At 42.1% G+C, this 19,943-nt stretch overlaps 1 protein-coding gene across 2 annotated transcripts; it reads right to left on the minus strand.

Moving 5' to 3' along the window:
- Positions 1 to 203: 203 nt before the first annotated feature.
- On the minus strand, positions 204 to 17,449 carry LOC121935990 (protein eva-1 homolog C-like). Of its 2 annotated transcripts, XM_042477726.1 has the most exons (9): positions 16,987 to 17,448; positions 15,840 to 16,039; positions 10,829 to 10,952; positions 9,156 to 9,308; positions 7,436 to 7,579; positions 6,221 to 6,298; positions 4,938 to 5,027; positions 2,109 to 2,516; positions 205 to 1,052 (listed from the first exon to the last, which is right to left on the minus strand). In XM_042477726.1, the coding sequence occupies exons 1-8, from the start codon at positions 17,084 to 17,086 to the stop codon at positions 2,131 to 2,133; spliced, it is 1,275 nt and encodes a 424-aa protein (XP_042333660.1). In that variant the 5' UTR covers positions 17,087 to 17,448; the 3' UTR covers positions 205 to 1,052; positions 2,109 to 2,130. The 2 variants fall into 2 exon arrangements, with proteins under 2 accessions (XP_042333661.1, XP_042333660.1); XM_042477727.1 differs by lacking the exon at positions 4,938 to 5,027 and having other exon boundaries at positions 204 to 1,052; positions 16,987 to 17,449.
- Positions 17,450 to 19,943: the final 2,494 nt, after the last annotated feature.

The following is a 19,943-nucleotide window of genomic DNA, read 5'->3' on the forward strand; positions in this document are numbered from 1 at the left end:
TGGACGTTTCGAGGCAAACTGGATGCTTTAACACCAGGACATTCAAGGAGACCCTCTGTTGCCATTGGTTTACTTGCTCTTTAATTCTAGGGCTGGCACCTACTTTACAGACGTTTTTGTTCAAGTTAGAGTTGTTTGATTAATCAATTAATTGACTGAATGTACACAGATGCTTAGACCAAAATAATACTTCCATATTAATTTTAATTTTAATTTTATTTTTTTTTGCAATGCACACTGTGTCTCGGAAGATTAGCATAGCAGGAATGGGGTTCTTTGCCCTCTCTCCCCCACCCACACACCTTCCCTTTTTAAACTTGCCGTAAACATCCTTCTAAAGGTCCTGCTGTAAAGATATTACTAAGACGGGAGAGGTTTTTAGGAAGAAAGCAGCAATACATAAAGGGTTGAGGAGCACCTCTGGCCTCACACCAGCCTTTTGTTTCAGCCTTCAGTAACAGCACTGTACCAGGAGAACTATCCCCAGAACCACACCAAAAATAGTGCAAATGATACAGAGACAAGTGGTAGTTAGAGTTCTCTTTTTGGCGCCAATACTTTTGAACTACTTTTCACACAACAAATACAAACCAGCAACATAAGCACAACAGCCACTTAAAGAGTCTTACAGCATTTTGACCCGCAAAGAGACATGTTCCGAATGGAAGTGCAGCACCAGCCAACTGGGCTGTTAGTGGTGATCAGGGACAGAAAGTTTTACAAATTGGAGGAGGTGGCAAACCTTGTCTTCCTTTAAGAAGAACTGCAGCAACAGGGAACCAATCAGATCCATCTTTTCCTGAATTTTATCTTCTCCAGATTCAGCCGTTTCTGAAGCTGTGGTTAATAAGAGCAGTGGAATGGTCAAGAAACTCTCTACTTTCCTACACTGTTTGTTTCCTCTCCCAAGCTGCTTTTCCTCTTGTGGAAAGAAAGATGTCGAGAGTCCATGTATTTTCCTCTTCAAATGGGAAAGCATTGGACGGAGGCAAAGATTTTGAGAAGACCAACTTTAGAAAGGATGTCTTCCACCATTCCTTGTTCCACTGCTCCTTTTCATTAAAAAAGAAGAATTAGGCTGATATGTACAGACCACATCTGTATAAAGCAAGGTTGGGGAAACATTGGCCTTCCAATTGCTTTGGAAGTCAACTCACAGAACCATAGCTATCATGTCAAATGGTAAGGGCTGTTTGACAGTGGAACACACTCCCTTGGAGAGTGGTAGAGTCTCCCTCCTTGGAAGTCTTTAAGCAGAGACTGGATGGCCATCTGTCAGGGATGCTTTGATTGAGAGTTCCTGCATGGCAGAATAGTGTTGGACTGGATGGCCCTCGTGGTCTCTTCCAACTCTATGATTCTAAGGAACTGTGGCAGTTGTAGTCTACACCATCTGAAAGCCCCAGCCCACCCCCAGGTTGGTATATAGTATGATTATATTCTGAACAGAGTTTGGGAAAAGCTGCATCTTGGGACTACAGCCTCCAGAATCCTCATGGCAGGTGCTGTCCATCAAGCTCTAACCCAAGCATTCTGTCTTTTGTTCAGTTTATTAAAGAAATGCAGTACTGAGTATTGCATGTGAAAATTTCCAGACGAGCAGTGATTTCACACCGAACTAAAGACTCATTGGTTATCTGGATATCTGAAAGTATTACATAAACTAGGCTGCCAGTGGTTTCAACAGGCTAAGGTTTGAGGGCTGATATCCACGATCTCTGGGCTCAGTACAGTGCAGCAGAAACATCTGCCCACATTTAAAAATACACAAAATGATGCATGTTACCAAAGCACTGGGAGGAGGAAGTAAGACCTGAGTCTAGAATCTAAGGTTACCCAGCTGTAGCAACGTTAATTACCTTAATCAACCTATTTTTTAAACCCCAGGGTCAAGTAATATGCAGCCCTCCAGATGTTGAGCTCCAACTCTCAGCATCCCCTACCATTGGCTATGGCTGCTGGGAGGTGCCAGCCAACATCTGGAGGGCCACACAATACCTGCCCTTACACTTCCCCAAAGTCTTGGAGGGGTTGCAGTGGTGATAATGGGGACAAAATCATTCTTATTAACCACTGGATTCATATCTGCTTACCAGACACAGACCTACCTTGGCTTCTTGTCATGCTGTCTCATTTGGTGGCAGACTTAATTTTGTGGATGGCATATGGGCTGGACTCCTTGGGTATCCAGATTTCATCTCCCTCGTGGCCCCTTTGGTCAGTCACTCCTTCCAGCACAGCAGTCAGCTCTGGCCCAAAGATGTTGTTGGAGTTGTGGTAGATGCGGGTGAGGTGGCAGAAAGAAGAGTCAGAAGAGCTGTCGTCATGAATCTCTTCTTCCCGTTCATCCTGCAACTTGGTTCTCTCCAGTTCCAAGCTGTCGTTTAGCTCTGTGGCTTTGAAAACCTCCTTTAAATCCCTCAGCAAGGCCATTTTGGGCACAAAGAGGATGAGGAGGAACACCAGGCCCCCTGAGACCCCACACAAGAAATAAAAGCCAACCTTCTCCGGGACGCCTGTTGGAGAAAAAACAATCGCACACAGACAAAGAAACCCTTATATCCACTAATCTCTCCCACCAGAGAGTGCAGATCCATCTTATTTGCAATCCTTGTGGGATCTATCTGAAAAGGGAGGGGGTGTTCTTAAGTACCTTTCTGGATCTCAGTACAGCATACTGTTGCTAGGGTTGCTCTTTTGCCTTTCTATATAAGCAGCTGCCAGTATTTCCTTACATGCATCATACAAGTCTGTACATGAATAGTGGGTTCATAGTTTACCTTCCTAAAAGTCTCAATATTCTGTATAGGGAATGAAATTAAATATGCTTATGTGCAGATATCCTACATCAACTATTTAGTTATGCAATTAAGTAATGTCTCCTGGCCCAAGCCCAACTTGAATAGCTTTTGAAGGAGATCTGTTCAGCTGCTGAATGGATAGACAAAGAGGAGGATGTTTCCAGCTCCCTCTTGCCAGCAAGCAATGCTGCAACCATCAGATGTGGGACTCCTGTAGCAATTCCTCATTGCAGCTTCACTCGCTGGTTAGTGAGGGATGGAAACATTATGCTTCACACCCCCAACTAGCAGCTAAATAAACCACCTTCACTTGATCCAGTTGCTGGCTGTTAAGGTGGGTTGGGAGGCACTTGCTACATAATGTTAGTGAATAAAAGCAATTACAGAGGTATAACTGCAATACAGAATACCACTCCTAGTCCTTAGGGCCCTAGTTGCCTGAAGAACTACATAGGAAATGCATCCTCTATTGACCTTCATATTTTGGAGCTCACAGAGGTTATACACATAGTGCAGCTATAATGTGGAAGCAAATAACTGATCAAAAAGCATTTCTTCATTTGCAATTCAGTCTGATTCACATTTCAGTGGCAAAGGATGCACAACCATATTCTCAATTACCGCAGACCAAGACACTCTCTTCCTTACTGTGTACACAGGCCAGCATCATATTAGTGACATATGCAAGAATAAGTCCACCTTACACTTGCATACTTTTTTGGGTCACTGTTGGTATTCCCCTTCCTCACTCTGCAATATCCATAGCCCCCACCCCAGACTTGGAGTTGCCCTGTTATAGCCCCCCACCCCAATAGTCATTCCATTGCTAGTTGAGAATAAAAGAGACCAGAGAAGCTTCTGGCTGTGTTCTCATAGCCAGATGGGGACTGAGGATGACTTCTGCCAAGATGGGGTCTTCCAGAGGTCTCAGTAGATGATGTTATTGGTCTGCATCTAACTATACAGATAGAGCCAGATGCTTCTCTGACCTCTTCTGCTCACCAACGACAATGGAATGGTTGTGGGGGGCCTATCGAGTGCAATGAGTCCTGGAGTGGTGATGGGGCCTGTACTGAAGTTTGGCAGACTGAATTCTTAAAGCTGTGTTTGACCATGTAGGATCTTTGCCACAGAGAGTGTACCCCCACCCTCATCCTCCCTCCCCACCTGTGGTTCTCACCTGAACTTGCTCAGATAGCAGGGAGGAATATGATCTCTGAACTCAGCCTCCAGGCCCCTTTTTGAGGATTTGGAGCAGATTTTCTGAACATAGTGTCCTCCAGATGTGTTAGACCAGTGCTTCTCAGGCTATAAGATGTGGGGGACCAGCAATTATTTTTTACAACATGCCAGGGACCAGCACTAAAGTTGTCCCCATTGGGTTTCCCATTGGAAAATTCTTTCTCTTTCTCCTGGAAATTTGCTGCCAATAGCTCAGGGACTGGCACCGGTTCAGAATCCACCACTTTGGGTAGCACTGTGTGATACTACAATGGTCATAATCTAACAGTTTTGGAGGCGTGATAGCAAATGTATTCCAAACTATCTAGAGGACACCAGGTTGGAAAAAGCTGCCCCTGAAAAGACAAAGGACCAAAAGCAATGCAATGCAGGAGACCCATCACTGGGTTACTTTCAATTTTTTTTAGCTTTAAAAGCTAAATGTTCCATTTTTATGAGACTGATGGCAATGAATGATGCATGCCAGCAGTGGGAAGGAGGCCTTTCCTCCTTTGAGGAATGACCAATGCTGCCAGGAACAGGTTCAGACCCTGGTAAAATGAATGACTGAAGGCCCCCAGCTGTGGAACAGTCGTCTGTTGCTAGAGCAGTTCAGAACTGGCTGGCAAGCATGAGACAATCCTATTTCAAGCCCCATGAGATGTGGGCCTCTTGAGAACTCCAGGCTCCTCTACAAAATTAATTTCTTACAGAAAGCAAACTATATAGGCATCCTCAGTGCGATAGGTGGTTCCTCCTGACATGCTCGCCTGGATCCAGCTTTCCAGCTCAAAAGGGCCTTCCCACCTGTGAATTGGCAATGCGCTGCATTGCTCCTCTTTTGGTCCTAAGGGGCCTGCCACCCCCAGCCTCCCACCACTGTTGATCTTGCACAACCAGGGAAATCACACATACCCCACATATGGGCAAAAGTTTCCAGAGAGCTAGTAAATATCATCTGATTCTCTTGGAGCCTGTACAGCCTTGGCCCAGTGTACCAGCCACCTGCAGCAAACAAGGGGACACAGTAGGGTCTTATTGTCAAGGGTTCAGAAGACAACAGGAAAGGGTCCCTCCTTTCAAAGATTTCAGCTGAGCCAGGAGACACAGCACATGCTACATGTGTAGAAATTCACAGGTTCAATCCCCAGCATTTCCAGGTAGGGCTGGGAAATTGCGTGAAACCACAGAGAGGTGCTGCCAGTCGGTGAGAATATATTGAAAGAGTGACATATTAGCATAGGATAAGGCAATTTCCTATGTTCTTTTCAGAGCTTGGAAAATTTACTGCAGGAAAACCAAGGGCACTTCTGGGAAGTGTAGTCCAAAATATAACTTTTGCAAGTTCTGATTCTTTTAATAGCCCCCCTCACTGAAGCCCTCCAGACATGCAACAAACATCTATTTCAGTTTTAATACAATGCTGGGAATCTGGGGACTGAAGGAATATTTCATTGGGGGTCGGAATTCTTATTTGCATGGCAATGCCCTCATTGAGCTGTTTGATAGTGAAACATGCTGCCTTGGAGAGTGGTGAAGTTTCCTTCTTCGGAGGTTTCAAACAGAGGCTGGATGGCCGTCTGTCAGGGGAATTTGATTTGTGTTCCTGCATGGAAAGTGGATGGACCGGATGGCCCTTGGGGGTTCTTCCAATTCTGTGATTCTATGATTTTACCCCCCTGTAGCTACATCCCATTAACATTTCTATTTTCCTCTCCAACGGACTCTCCAAAGTCCACGCTCAGTCCTTATTGGGTTATTTTGGAGGTGATCATCTTATCAGGCAGATATTGAATTCTGGATACTGAATTTTTAAAGACCTTTTCTCCACTTCAGCAAAATGCTAAACTTACTTCTCCAGGCATGCTGGTATTTCCCCCTTCTTTTTCATCTTGACTAGAATTCTACTAACACATTAAGGTCAGTGTTAAAAGCAGCAGTGGCGTCATTAAGGTTGGTGTCACCCAGTGCGGTAACTCATGATGCCACCCCCTCGATTGACTTTCTTCCGTACCAAACAATAGAGACTTCTTAGCAATGTTTTGTGCTACTAAGTCATAATTTCCATATATAACCAAATGTAATGGCAGTAGTTGTGACATAAGCAAGTAGCAAATTTAAAAGTATACCTTTAAAGTACACACAGCCTAAATGTACATAGTTTCATGTGGTCAAAGTAAAAAATTGGTAAAATTTACCATGGGTGTAGTCCGAGATTGCAAAAGGGTCTTCCTGGGAGTCACCATGTCCCACTTCTTCCAGCAATTGCTTTGGTACTGAAAGGGGAAAGTAGGGAAGGATTGAAGATTTTATTTTATTTTATTCTTTATCCCGCCTTTCTCCCAAGTTGGGACCTGAGGTGGCTTACACACACACACATATATATATATATTAAAATATATTAAAATAGCAGTTTAAAAACAATTAAAATAATCAATTTAAAACAGTAAAACATTCTAAAACATACAAAATTTAAAATATACAACCCTTATTTATTTATTTATTTATTTATTTATTTATTTATTTATGAATGAAAGATAGATAGATAGATAGATAGATAGATAGATAGATAGATATTTTCCTGTCTGGGATCAACAAAGACTGGAGGCAGCCAGCAAACAAACATCATTGGTTTGGAGTTAAAATCCAAGAACTATAGCAACAAAACCCTGACACATTTGCTCCATCTGGATGAGATATCTGAATATGATTTGCTGGAGAACAACCAGAGAAGAGCTTTCATAGCTGATAGAAGTCTCACCAAAAGGATATGTTGGGAAACAACACCGAACACTATATAGACTTTTCCTCTAGCCCAGCAGTGATCTTCTTTGCCCATACTATCAATAGGTGGGAACATCATCATTTCCTAAAGTGTGGGTTTTGCTCACAGAAATACAGATCAGGGAGTTTATTGTTCTTTCCTGGTATTGCAATGGAGCTGGGGCTGTCAAAGTTGGAACGAAGGTCCTTTCAATTAGCAATGATGAAAACATTATATACCACCTGCCTCAGGCTTCCCTGCCTCCTCTAGGCTTGGCAGCAATCCTCAAAGTAGCTTGTGGGGGGGAAATGGATTTTGATCAAAACAATGTTTTTTTTATTTGTTAGAGTACTTACAATTATTATTTTTAATTAGATGTCATCATGAGCCATTCTTTTGGATGGCTTGGTTCTGAATGGATATATCCATCACATTGACAAAAGACCTGCTCCTTGTGGAGATGAACACACGGTTTGTTGATATAGATTATTGTACTCAATTTTGGCCTGAATTATTCTACTGTGTTCAATTATTGGGGGCTGGGGCACTTCATAATTTACTTCGACATCACTTCTCCTGCCTCTTCTGTTTCTCAGCTGGCAACTTCCAAAGTTAAGTGCAAACCCCAGGAAGTTACAAGTCAACTTACCACAAGTGTAGGAGACTCTCAGCTGTTTCTTCACACCAGGAAAGCAGGGATCTCCAAAAGTGGCTTTATTTGCAATGATGGTACAGTTCTGCTTTCGTTGGCATCTCCGGGTGACTCTCCTTAAGGCATCTGGGGCCACACACTCTACAGTTGTTTTTATATATAAGAGAATCAACGAGTTGAGGGTAAACACCAGTATATGGATATGGGCCTCAGTATATCCCTGAGTCTACTGAACAACTGCAAGGAAGCAACTGTGTGTTACCACTTTGAATCAAATCATCATCTTTGACATGGAACTAAGGAGCACTGTGAGGACAATAGAGCTGTAAGTCTAAATCTGATCAGATTGGGTTCAGTCCATTAAAACTAAGGCTGCATCTGTACTGTAGAAATAAGGGAGTTTTGACACCACTTTAACTGCCATGGTTCAATGCTATGGAATCCTGGGATTTGTAGCTTTGTGAGATATTTAGCCTTCTCCGTCAGAGAGCTTTGATGCCACAACAACCTACAAATCCCAGGATTCAATAGGATAGCAATATGACAATTAAAGTAGTGTCAAACTGCATTAATTCTGCAATGTGACAGCAGCCAACAATATAACAAATGGCAAAAGAAAGCATGGAATGTCTTTAGGGTAATTTCACAAATGAGGCCTCGGATTTCACTTCCCTGTGAAGGTTCATCTTCTAATCCCAGAGTTTGGCAGCCTTACTTTTTTGGTCTACAGCTCCCAAAATCTAGCCAGCCAACTCCCAGAATACCCCTACCTGGTTTCCAGCCTCTGCTTAAGTCTAATACCAATCTCTTCCATTTTTTAAAATTGGAAAAGACCCTGTTAATATTGTCATCAGGTTCTGGCCCAGGCAGCCCTCCTTGGGCAATACTCCTGGGAATGGGGTTTCTTGAGAGACCCTACATTCATCTCAGTGCTTTTATTTCACTTATCCCTCTTTTTACAGACTTGGTGCAAGGAAGAAGAAGAGAGATAAGTAAAGGTTGCTACTCCTTGCTCTCACCACATAGATTCACACAGGTGAACAGGCATCAACAGCAAACAGGAAGAACAACATGACTGGAGGGTCTTTGCTGGAGTGTGAACCTTGGCACATGCCTCACAGTGCCAACCCTTGGCACCATTCCCAGGAGAGGGGCAAGGAGTCATCATCCTAAATAATGTGCACATCTCACTGTGAGATACCCTGTATAACGTGATGTTTTGAATGTATGAATACTGTAATATAAATATTAATAAAAACAAAACTAAATAATGTGCACATAATGCACCTTTCCAAGATTATGTATGGTCTCTTTCACAATTATACCACTTTGCTACCACTTTAATTACCATGGCTTCAATCTACATAATCCTGGGATTTGTAGTTTGGCAAGAGGCTAAAGATGGTGGAAAATTCTGTGTACTTCAACACCCAAATACAAATCTCAGGATTCCATAGGCTGGAGCCATATGGCAGTTAATATGATATCCAAGTGCCATAAGGTCTGAAAGAGATCTTAAGTCTGTGAATGATTCAAATACCACGAAACATAAGAAGTGCTAGTGAGAGAGATTCTTTGGAAACAGAGAGCTAACCCTCTTCAGTTTTGCTTTGCAAAAAGTATATTTGCTTCATTTATTCTGATGGCAACCACCTAAACCCCAGCATCACTAGGATTTCTCCTGGCAAGCACCAGCCCCATCAGCCTCCCTACTTACCTATGTCCGCTCTTGTCCCATTCACAGAATTGCACTCTGGCTTCCCCTGCAAAGGCCTCCCATAGACGGCAGAATAAATGGCGAGGACAGATTTGTTTCGGCATTGCAGCCTCAGTTTCTCATCTTCGCACACAGTCTTGAGTCGGTGGTTGGCTGGGAAGAAAAGCAAGCCTTCAGTTCCTTCATGTCTGCCGGCATCTTGCCACTCCACCCCCCATGTTAGTTTTTATTTCAAATATAAATCCACACTTGGTATACAACACATTTGCAAACCACAAAAATAAAAACAGCTACAAAAATGATAATGCAACGAATAAAATCCTGTGGGCCTCCCTCCTCTTCCGTGGCCAAGAGGTTGGGCTATGGGGCTTTTTGCTTGTTATTTTTTGTATGATTTGCTGTATTTGTATTTTAATTCTTCTTGTCTTCTTGTTGTATGGACTGTATTTTAACCTTGCTGTAAGCCGCCCTGATTATAAGAAGGGCGGGATATAAATAAAATTTTTATTATTTATTATTATAAGAGCAACATTAACTGGTAAACCCAGATAGCAGAATAGCTCTGATAAACTCTAGACCAAGGAAAGTAGGACCCACATGAAGACCTATAGCAGCATCGATCAGAGCAGATTTACGTAAGTGGGGGCCATACAAGTCTCTATCTTTTCTGCTTGCAAATGTAATTGCACAATTGCCTCATTTTAATGAAGATTAGTTTTAGATTGATTTTAATAATCTGATTGTATTTTATGATGTTTTGTGTTTTTAATTGGGGTTAGGGATTCTTGCTATTTAGGTTATTATGTTTTATGATTGTTACCAGCCTCAATCCTTCGAGGAGAGGCGGGTTATAAATAAATTATATTATTATTAAGTATACAAGTAGCGTCTCCATTTTTGATTTCAAGGCCAGAGCTAGGAAAAGGTTTTATATAGATAGATAGATATAGATATAGATATAGATATAGATGATATAGATATAGATATAGGAAATTAATGGGGATACCCTCTTTTACCTATGAAGTTTGAGAGAAAGATCGGGGAGGGGGGCAGAATAATGACTTTTTAAAATGGTTCAAACTCATTTTGTCGTATGCCTTCCTTTCACTGCTACCCAGTCACCTCCCTCCTTCTTCCATCACAGCTGACCTCCAGGGTTGGGCCGCAGTATTGGGCAGTGTGTCATAGTGGTTGGAGCACTGGACTATCACTCTGGAGACCAGGGTTCAATTCCCAGTTTGGCCATGAAACCTACTGGGTGATCCAGGGCAAACCACACTGTCTCAATCTCAATAAATCTGAATACTGTAAATCTTGCCAAGAAAATCCCATTATAGTTTCACCATAAGTCAAAAACTACTCTGCCACCACTATCCCCCCCCACAAATTCCAGTTATTCCCCGCAAAAAATTACTCCAAAAAAGTAATTTTTCCAACTTCTGCCCCAAACTGCAGACAGGTTGGTATGGAAGAAATCATTTCCAAAAACACCAAAGAGTACAAAGCTATTGTAGCATTCTCTCCAACAGCTCCTTCTAGACTGACACAAAGACATTGCTGTACTTATCACTTACTGTACTTATCACTCATTAGATGTAAATGTTCACAGGAAGTTCAGCATAAACCGTCAGTGTCAAAGAACCAGGTCTTTTTAATGCCTTGAATGTACTCACCTGGTCGGCATTTGTACGAAACCACCAGGTATTTATGGGTTCCTGGACAGGGATCTGGTCCAAACACCCGGCTGTGGACAGAGAAATGACACCATCGCTGGTCCTGACACTCGTCCATCATTTTCTGTAGGAAATGAGCAGCTAGTTAAGTTTTAAGGACTGAATTCAAATTCTGCAAAATTCTTAGGAACTGAAATCCAGCGGCAAGTGTAACCACACTTACCAAAGATAAAATGATGGACCAAAATTATCTTTACTTAAATTGGCACTAGCTGTGTCTGATGACAAAAAAGCATGAAAGATATGGAGCCACCACCTGAGAGCCCAGATTCTGTAGTACAAAAATAAAAAAATGCACAAACAGCCCCAAAACAATTTTAAAACATCAATTAAAAAAAAAGAAAAACCCATTAAAAACATATTAAGTACAGCACATCTGTTAAAGGGTAACTCAATTAAAGTCTGAAAACATGTTTAAATAAGATCTGTGCCGGCACGCTACCTGGTTTTGTGACAAGCAACGCCTGTTGAAATTCCCTCTTTACACAACCATCAGAAGTATAGGAACCTTCTCCAGTTTTCAAGCTGGCGGCCCTAAATATGAGCAGGCCTGTCTCAGCAACTGCTCCCCACCTGGAACTCATAGGGTCTTCCAATGCCAGTCTACTCAAAAGTATATACTGTACCAGTTTGCCATCTATGTTTGTTGTGTGACACAGGCTCCCTGACTTCCATCACATTTGTTCTTTATCGCATTATAAATCCTGGCTTAAGATAACAGCTGCAGCAATCATTTTGAAGAAGCGGCACCTGTTCTTCTACACCAGATCTGCAGAAACCGAAATCACTCACAGAACCATTTTCACATGCTTGTGGAAGGTATATTGCTATCACAGCATAAAAGCCTTTTTAAATTCAGCTCTCCCCATTGTATTCTGCTCTTGATTCAATAATAAGAAAATGTATTTGATTTTGTTTTCAGACACAAGTTCAGCATGCACTTTTTTTCCTTTAAACTGCCACATTGGTTTATACTGATTTATCCTGGTGTTCCTCCAGTGAGAAAGAAAGCATACCTTGCTATCCTTCACCCAAACTTTTTTCACAGTAGCCCTGGTGCAAAAGGCCTAAGGACGCCAGTGATTTTCATGGCTCAGTGAAGACTAACAAATCCTCCATGGGCCACGGCTCAAAAATAAAGCAGTTTAGCAACATTTAAACTTGGCTCCGAAATCCTGGGATTCATAGTTTGGTGAGGTGTTCAGCCTGGTCTGTCAGAGAGCTCTGGTGCCCCACCAAACTACAAATCCCAGGTTGCCGTAGGATAGATTCATGGCAGTTAAAGTGGTGTCAAATTGCTTTGTTTCCACAGTTTAGATACACTCTTAGAACATTTATCTTCCAAGTTTCAGTGCAAGACTTACTATTATATCTCCCCCTCTCTATATGGTGTTGTTTTGTGCAACTATGTGAATAATCTCACTCATGAATGTCAGCTTTGTTGTTCACACTATCTTTTTTATCTGAACCACATCTCTGCACATCTCTGCTAATTCTGTTTCTCACATGTGTCATCACCGCGAATAAAGATGGACTCAATGGTGGGGGGGTGTTTGAAACACATTCAAGGCATGCAGAAGTTTATCCCAGGTTACCCCAGGTCTATCTGCATTGGTTATTCACACAGCCAACAATACAAATATTTTAGGAAAACCCAGGAGGAAAAACAATATTGATTATCCCAGTTTTTTTGGCGCTCTCCCTTCCCCCATCAAATCGGATACATTTGAAATGTATGTGTACAACAATGATTCAACCCACATTCTACAGGGATTATTTTCACCATATGAACAACCTCCATTTCTCTCTCTGCACTATTGTCACCCATTCTCAACCGCCCATTCTCAATGCATCCTCTAGTATCTTCTCCGGGGACTATAGGAGGTTGAAAGGCAAAATTTAGCCCTTACTCCTGCTCCATGATGCTGAGGAAATTGGTGCCAGTCAGGAATTTCCTCCCAATTCCATCAGTGATTTCATATACCTAAAGCAGGGGACAAAACAGTTCAACTTACCCTCTCTGCTTGCTGCACTCCCAATAAGGACAACCATCCTCCACTTATTCATAACTGCTGTTTGTCTTTATTTTGAAAATGTGAGTGGTAAATGCAAATACGTATTAAATGCAAATGTCCTGAAACTGGGAGAAATGGCATGGGAAGAAAAGATCACGCCTCCCTAAGTATCACTTCCTTGATTCTCAAAGTCACCCACCTGAGTAAGGTGACTGTACACATCTAAGAACTGCCATTTGTAGATAATACAGACTGCTAAAAAGATTGATAACTGGGTTCAAGACCAAACCAGGTGTGAATTATTAAGTGTTCAAGCCTGATTTGATCTTGGACCCATTCACCTTGACTTTTATTAAAAGTCAAGATGACTATAGTGATATGATGATGTGTCATACTTTGGACATTTCATGACACAGTGTTACTTGTGGGAAAAGTGAATGAGGCTTCGTAAAGTGGAAAGTGATAGGAAAGAGGGAGACTGCTCTACAGGCGGAATCATTCGATCCAGAAAGCCACAGCCCCAAAGTTACAAGACCCAAGCAAGGCAGTGGATGACCGGGAGGACTCTCATTCATAGGGAAGTCAGCTTGATACAAATAGAGTGGGCCCTCCACAATCACTGGGGTTAGGAGCACAGGATTCCTATGAAATTTGAAAAACCGCAAATAAAAAAAATCCATGTTTTTTAACCCAAGAAAACACCTCTATAGAAGCTCTGGGTCCTCCAACACAACTCTGTGGTCAATAGCACCCAGAAGTTGACCACAGAATAATGCTGGAGGACCTAGAAATGCCAAGTGTTTTCTCTAGAAATCTCTAGGCCATCCAGCATAACTCTGTGATCAGTTTCCAACTGAGCCATGCTGGAGATTCCTAGAGAAAACATCACAAAACTGCATATAAACAAATCCGCAAAAGTCGACACCGCAAAAGCCAAGTGCTGACTTTAGTAAGAATTGACACATGCATCACATCAACTAACCACTGGATGGCATCATGCGCTTTTAGAAAGCCATCTGGCTCTTTGCTTTCTTTTCTTTGCTTGCTGGACAACTCTACCCCATCAAACCAAACATCACAGACAGGCTCATTTTTGTGGTTTGACAGCTCCCTGATTATTTCACTTTCAAAGAGGTCTACCTGATGGACTCATGTGGGCGCCACCTGGCCTGTCCACTCACAAGTACTACAGGTTTCCACCACCGTAGTCCTCTGACACCCTCCAGTTGTGCAGGACTGTAGTTCACATCATCCCAAGCTTTTAGTGTGAATACAATAAAATGACATATTCCCTAACCTCTTTTGGTGTGTTCCCAAGATTAAGTATGGCTAGTTCATTACATTCACTGCCTGAATTTTTAAAAAATGCAGTTAATCCTAACTTTCATTTGTTTGAATCCAGCCACCTCCATGCCATGGTTGGTGAAGATGATTTGTTTAAATCTTGGGTAACATAAGTGACACTGTAGTGAATTACAAAGAGGGAATGTACATCATGAAAGGCCCTTAGTACACCCCCCCAAAAGAATTGACAAAAATCAATCTGCTGGGAAGTAGTGTCCCTAGGGTTGGTGTCACTGTCACCCAGTGTGGTCACTCATGGTGACACCCACCTTCCATTGACCTCCTCCCATTTCGCACCATATAGAAGCTTTAGTAATGCTTTTTTGTATGAATGTTACTTGTAAGTCATAATATACCACTGAATATGACTCTAATAGTTCTGACATACACAACTAGCAAAAATAAAATTATACCTTCATATTACCATATCATATGCACAACCTAAATGTATTTACATATACACAGTGAAGATTTGGTTAAAATGTGATGCCACTGCTGCTGGGTTGATCCTTATTCACAGATCTCTTCCAGCACTTACTCTTCACCAGCAGCAGCTCTTTTGTAAATCCAACAGATCTTAATTGCCCAGTCAATACTAACCTACCTGAAAATACTTTGCATTACAATGGGATCACTCTTACAGCAATATATTGATTCTGGAAAAATTTGTCTCTTTTCTAGGGACTGCAAGCGGCCTCAATATAAAGCAGTTTCCAAACTACTCATCAGTTTAAAACAATTGATGGACTGGACTGTAGAGGTTCTAAACTGAAAACAACCACCTGCAAAATACACCAAATAGGGTTGCCAGTTTGGGATCATCCCAGCCCCTGGGACTAAACCTGACACCTAGAAAGAAAACCTGTTGATGTCTTTAACCTTTATGCATTTAGTACCAACAACTTTTGCTGCCAGCGTGCCTTCAATCACACACACAAAAAATCCTTAGAAAGAAATCTTAGCTGAAGGTGCTGTTCACACAAGAAGGTGAAATTAGAGGATTATTCCTTCTTGCTTACTAAGAGAGATGGGCTAAGGGAAATTTAAGCTAGCCTGCTTGCTTCTAGCTGGAAGTTGGATGCAGAGCAGAGGGTGAGACCTGGCTCTAAAATGACTGGGAGGGAAGGAGGAAACCAACTAAGTAAATACATATACACCCTGGAGAGGTTTTTAGAGTTAAAGCAACCAGTCACTTAACCATTGCAAACTGGATCCAGCTACTGCTCTACTAGCTGAGCTGGAGATTTTTCCTTTTTCTGAGCTGAGTCCATCAAAACTGGATAAACCTATCTCCTACCTGGAGACGACCCACAAAAACTGTAGAGTAAGGACCATGGCCAGAGATCTGGCAATACTAATACCAAGTCAGAGCTATTTCTCACCCTACACTTTAGACGCAAGGGGAAAATACAGAGTTTAGAAAAACTACCTTTGGAGACTGCAGCTCCTATAGTCCCCACATTCTGGCTGGAGGATTATAAATGCTGTGGCCCAAACAAGGTAAAAATTTCAGGCATTGGAAAATAGTCTACAGTCATGGCGATAAACTTCTCTCTGGTCCTCCCTGCATCCTGAACTTGAGAGCCTCTTACCTGAAGGGCTGTGGCAGATATGCAGTCGGTGTTCTCTAAAGAGAGGTCACCTGAGTTTGGGCAGAGGTTTCTACTGGGCACCCGGCGCCCATAAAATGCAGAAAGGACAGCAACTGAGGTCCGGTGGGGACAAATGATCGTCAGCTGCTCCCCATCACAAGCATGGGCAGTGTGGTTCTTCAAAACCTTCTGTAAGTAACCTAGAATTGAAAGATATAGTTATATTAGTCTGTAGAAGCAATATGTAGAGAGATCTTGTAGCACCTTTGAGATTAACTGAAAGCAAGAAGTTGGCATCATGAGCTTTTGTAGACTTCAGTCTACTTCCTGAGATGCATTTAGTGGAGTGGAAACCAGGGACAGACAGACAGACACAGAGGGAGAGAGAGGTATCTCCTCCAATAGCATATATATGGTTTCCCTGGTTTCCACTCCACTAAATGCATCTCAGGAAGTAGACTGAAGTCTAGGAAAGCTCATGCTGCCAACTTCTTTCTTTCAGTGAGTCTCAATGATGCTACAAGATCTGTCTACATACTGTAAGCAGCCTAGGAGGGGAAGAGGGAGGAAGAGGGCAAAGGGGTTTCACAAGTTTAGGAAGACAGTGAAGTTATGTCTTATCAGTTTGCCACTCTCCCTATCAGTTATACCAAGGATGGAAACCTTTAGACTTCCAGATGTCTTGGTCTTCAAACTCTCAAGCGCCATACCCAGTCTAGGATTACAGGAGTTCAAGTCCAGCAACCAGAGATAACTCAATCCCCATTTTACTCTTGAAATTAAAAAAGGGCATCCAAATCGATACAGTTATATAGCCAGTCCTCTATATACATGGATTTTTATCCACAGATTCAACCAACCATGGCTTGTAAATGCTCCAAAAAGGTATAAATTCCAAAAAGCAAACCTTGATTTTATATAAGGGATGCCATTTCACGATGTCATTGTATTTAATTGGATTTGAGCATCCACAGATACTGATATCCACGGGGGTTCTGGAGCCAAACCCCAGCAGATACCAAGGGCCCAGGGTATTTTGATATCATTTCCCTTGAGGAACCCAAGAGAGACATCAGTCCCAACAGGGCAGATGCTGCAGCAGAGCCTCCCTCCTCCCAGATTTAGCTGAGCTCATGTCAAGACTCACCTGAAAACTCAGGCGCTGCCTCCAGCAAAGCTGACAAATTTAAGAAGGCCACTGCCGCTTGGACAATCCGAAGCCAGCTTAGCAGCTGAGATCCAGGCATTGCATCTTCCACTTAATCCTTGTATTCCTGTTATTGCTTGGGTCCCAGTGTTGTTCTTACTTCAGACTTGTTAGTATTTCTCATTTCTTTCTGCTGCTGGAACTCAAACACTCCTATTGTCCATTAACAATGAGTTGGTTCTTTGTGTTGCCGGCGATGAGAGTTAGTGAGTGTGTGTCTGTGTGGTGTGTTAACCAAAAGAGATCCGACACTCCACTCAGTGCCAGCCTTATACATCTTCATGCCTGAATGTAAAACATCAAAATTATCCACATCCACCACTTTGTGAAGTTTCTTGTTTTAATCAGATGGAAATTGGACAGGAAAATGGTGTTCTTTCTGAAAGCCTCCACCCAAAGTGCATGGGTTCTTGTGTGCATGTATGTACATATGCACAGATTTAGAAACTGGATTTTGGATGAGAGAGCTCACGCTTTGGAGACGCAAAACCTGTCCCTGGGGATTTGAAGTGGGCCCAGAGATTGGAAAGTTACTTTTTCTAAAACAGTTCCATGAATCCACCAAACATAGTCTTTAGTCATGGAGGCTGGGAGTTCTAGGAATTATTGTTGTTATTGTGTGCCTTCAAGTCATTTCCAACTTATGGTGACCCTACGGTGAACCTATCACAGGGTTTTCTTTGGCAGATTTCTTCAGAGAAGGTTTGCTATTGCCATCCTCTGAGGCTGAGAGGGTGTGACTTGTCCAAGGTCACCCAGTGGGGTTCCATGTCTGAGCGGGGATTCCTGGCCTCCAGAAAGTCCAGTATATATATATTGCTCTGTATGGGTGGATCAGTGACATACTTTGAAGGAATGCCTGCCTTCACTTATGCACTTTTTGTATATTTGTGAAGGGAAAAATATATTGCAAAGGTATTGCCTGCATCAACAGTTCTCCTCTCCAAAGGAAACATAACTTTAGGAGAAGGTTCAACAATGTTCTTACATATTACATCCTTGGCCAGAATCCTTTTTGTGATATACGGGTGTGTAGCATGAGGTCCCTCTCCCTCTCTTCCTCTCTTAGAGAACTGGAACAGGGATGGAAACCTCCCAGTACTGAGTACTTGTACTGGGAGGAAGACAGGATATTCATCATCATCATCATCATCATCATCATCATCATCATCATCAATCATCCTTCCTCTCTGTGGACATCTAACAGCTGTAGCAGCACCCCAGAGACCTTGGCAGCTGATTACAGGGGCGAGGGGAGATTTTGGACAGATCACAAAAACCTAGTAAATAGTCTCTTGCACCCTATTTCAGCTTCAGGTATGAGATATGTATGGTTATGCATGTATGTTATATTGCAGTAGAAGGGATATTAGAGTTGTTAGGTCAGGACCATTGCAGGCCCTGAGATTTCATGGCCAAAACTGGAAATTTGTGATATCAACCGAGGTTGGCCCTGGGGATGTTACAAGGGCAGGGATGTAAATCTTCCACTAGGCTGTCCTTATATACAAGGATGAATAATTACAATAGACTTTTGGTATCTGCTAGGGTGCCAGTTTCAGTCTCTGGTGCTCCTAGGTAGGTCTGGGAAGCACCCTTGCCTGATCTTGTCAAAGTTTTAAGTCTGCATTGAAATGTACTCCTGATGTGCAATATAAGGCAGATTCTTGTGTTTCTAAGCTATTCCCATTTGAGGAAAGGGCCACAGCTCACTGGCAGAGCATGTCTGCCAATTGTTTTTTTAAATTTTAATGTGAAGTTTTTAAACAATTTTATCTGTGAGCTGCCTTGGGTCCTGTTCTGGGAAACAGGTAGGTAGGTAGGTAGGTCGGTTGGTCAGTCGGTCGGTAAATAAATAAATGTCATTTGCCTACAGAAAATCCACAGGTAAGCCTTAAAAAAGGTAAGACTTTAAAAATTCATGTCCAAAATCATAGAGAGACACTTCTAGTCAGGAGAGACAGGCTTGAGCAATATGGATTAGTGGCCAAAATCAGTATAAGACAGATTCTTGTGTTATAAATTGTGTCAAATTTTTAACAGAAAGCAGTTTTAGATCAGTATTTCCTAACCTGGTGCTTTCCAATGATAGCATACAACATTTCCAGTTAGCATGGCAGAAGTTGTAAACCAGCACACTTGGAGTGATTTTGGTATCCATTGGCTAAACAGTGCTCTTCCACTGGTCATCATTAAGATGGTCATCTTAATTGTATATCTATGTGTTTTAATGTTTTATATGTATAGTTATATATTGTATTTTAATCTATGCTGTAGCCTGCCTCAATGGCAGGTAAGAAATTGTTGTTGTTATTATTCTGTATCGATGATGATGATGTCTAGAGAATTCTGGAAATTACAGTGCCCAGGCTCTGCTCCTCTTGCCAACATGCTTTGGAACAGCTAAATGTTCAGCATTGAACAAATGCATTTGACTGAAAGCATCAGAGTCGAAGGGATTGTCTCAGTCATCTGCCACTGCCCACAAAATCCATCCACTGAGAAATCTGAGGTCAGCAAGGACAAAGAGGACAAGACACAAGTGTCTCAGAACTGGAGCTGTGAAAGAAGGCTATTATGTCAGGAACACAACACAGTGGATAAACATCACCTGCTTTCTTCTCATGGCTTGCTCCAAAGAAATGCAGCACAGTTTCCTCCAGCTTGCTTGCTTGATGAAATTGCTTAGGAAGGAAAACATTGACCCTTCAGAGCAAGGAGCAAGGATGTGACGCATTTATCGAGGAAAGGGTTTTAAAAGATGCATAATAGATAGATTGTAATTGAACTCTGCTGATTTAACCAACAGTCCTCATAAGAGAAATTATGAATCAAATATGATACTGGGACTTCAGTAATTGGTGAGACCTGCAACGAAATCTTGTATCACGGAGTGA

The sequence above is a fragment of the Sceloporus undulatus genome, chromosome 7 (genome assembly GCF_019175285.1).
Source record: "Sceloporus undulatus isolate JIND9_A2432 ecotype Alabama chromosome 7, SceUnd_v1.1, whole genome shotgun sequence".
NCBI lineage: Eukaryota > Metazoa > Chordata > Lepidosauria > Squamata > Phrynosomatidae > Sceloporus > Sceloporus undulatus.

Coding starts and splice junctions, on each gene's coding strand:
- LOC121935990 (XM_042477726.1), bottom strand. CDS start 17,086: ATGCCTGGATCTCAGCTGCTAAGCTGGCTTCGGATTGTCCAAGCGGCA. Junction 7,580..9,155: donor TGGGACAAGAGCGGACATAG/GTAAGTAGGGAG, acceptor AAACAACTGTAG/AGTGTGTGGCCCCAGATGCC. Junction 2,517..4,937: donor AACTTTTGCCCATATGTGGG/GTATGTGTGATT, acceptor TTTCTCCAACAG/GCGTCCCGGAGAAGGTTGGC.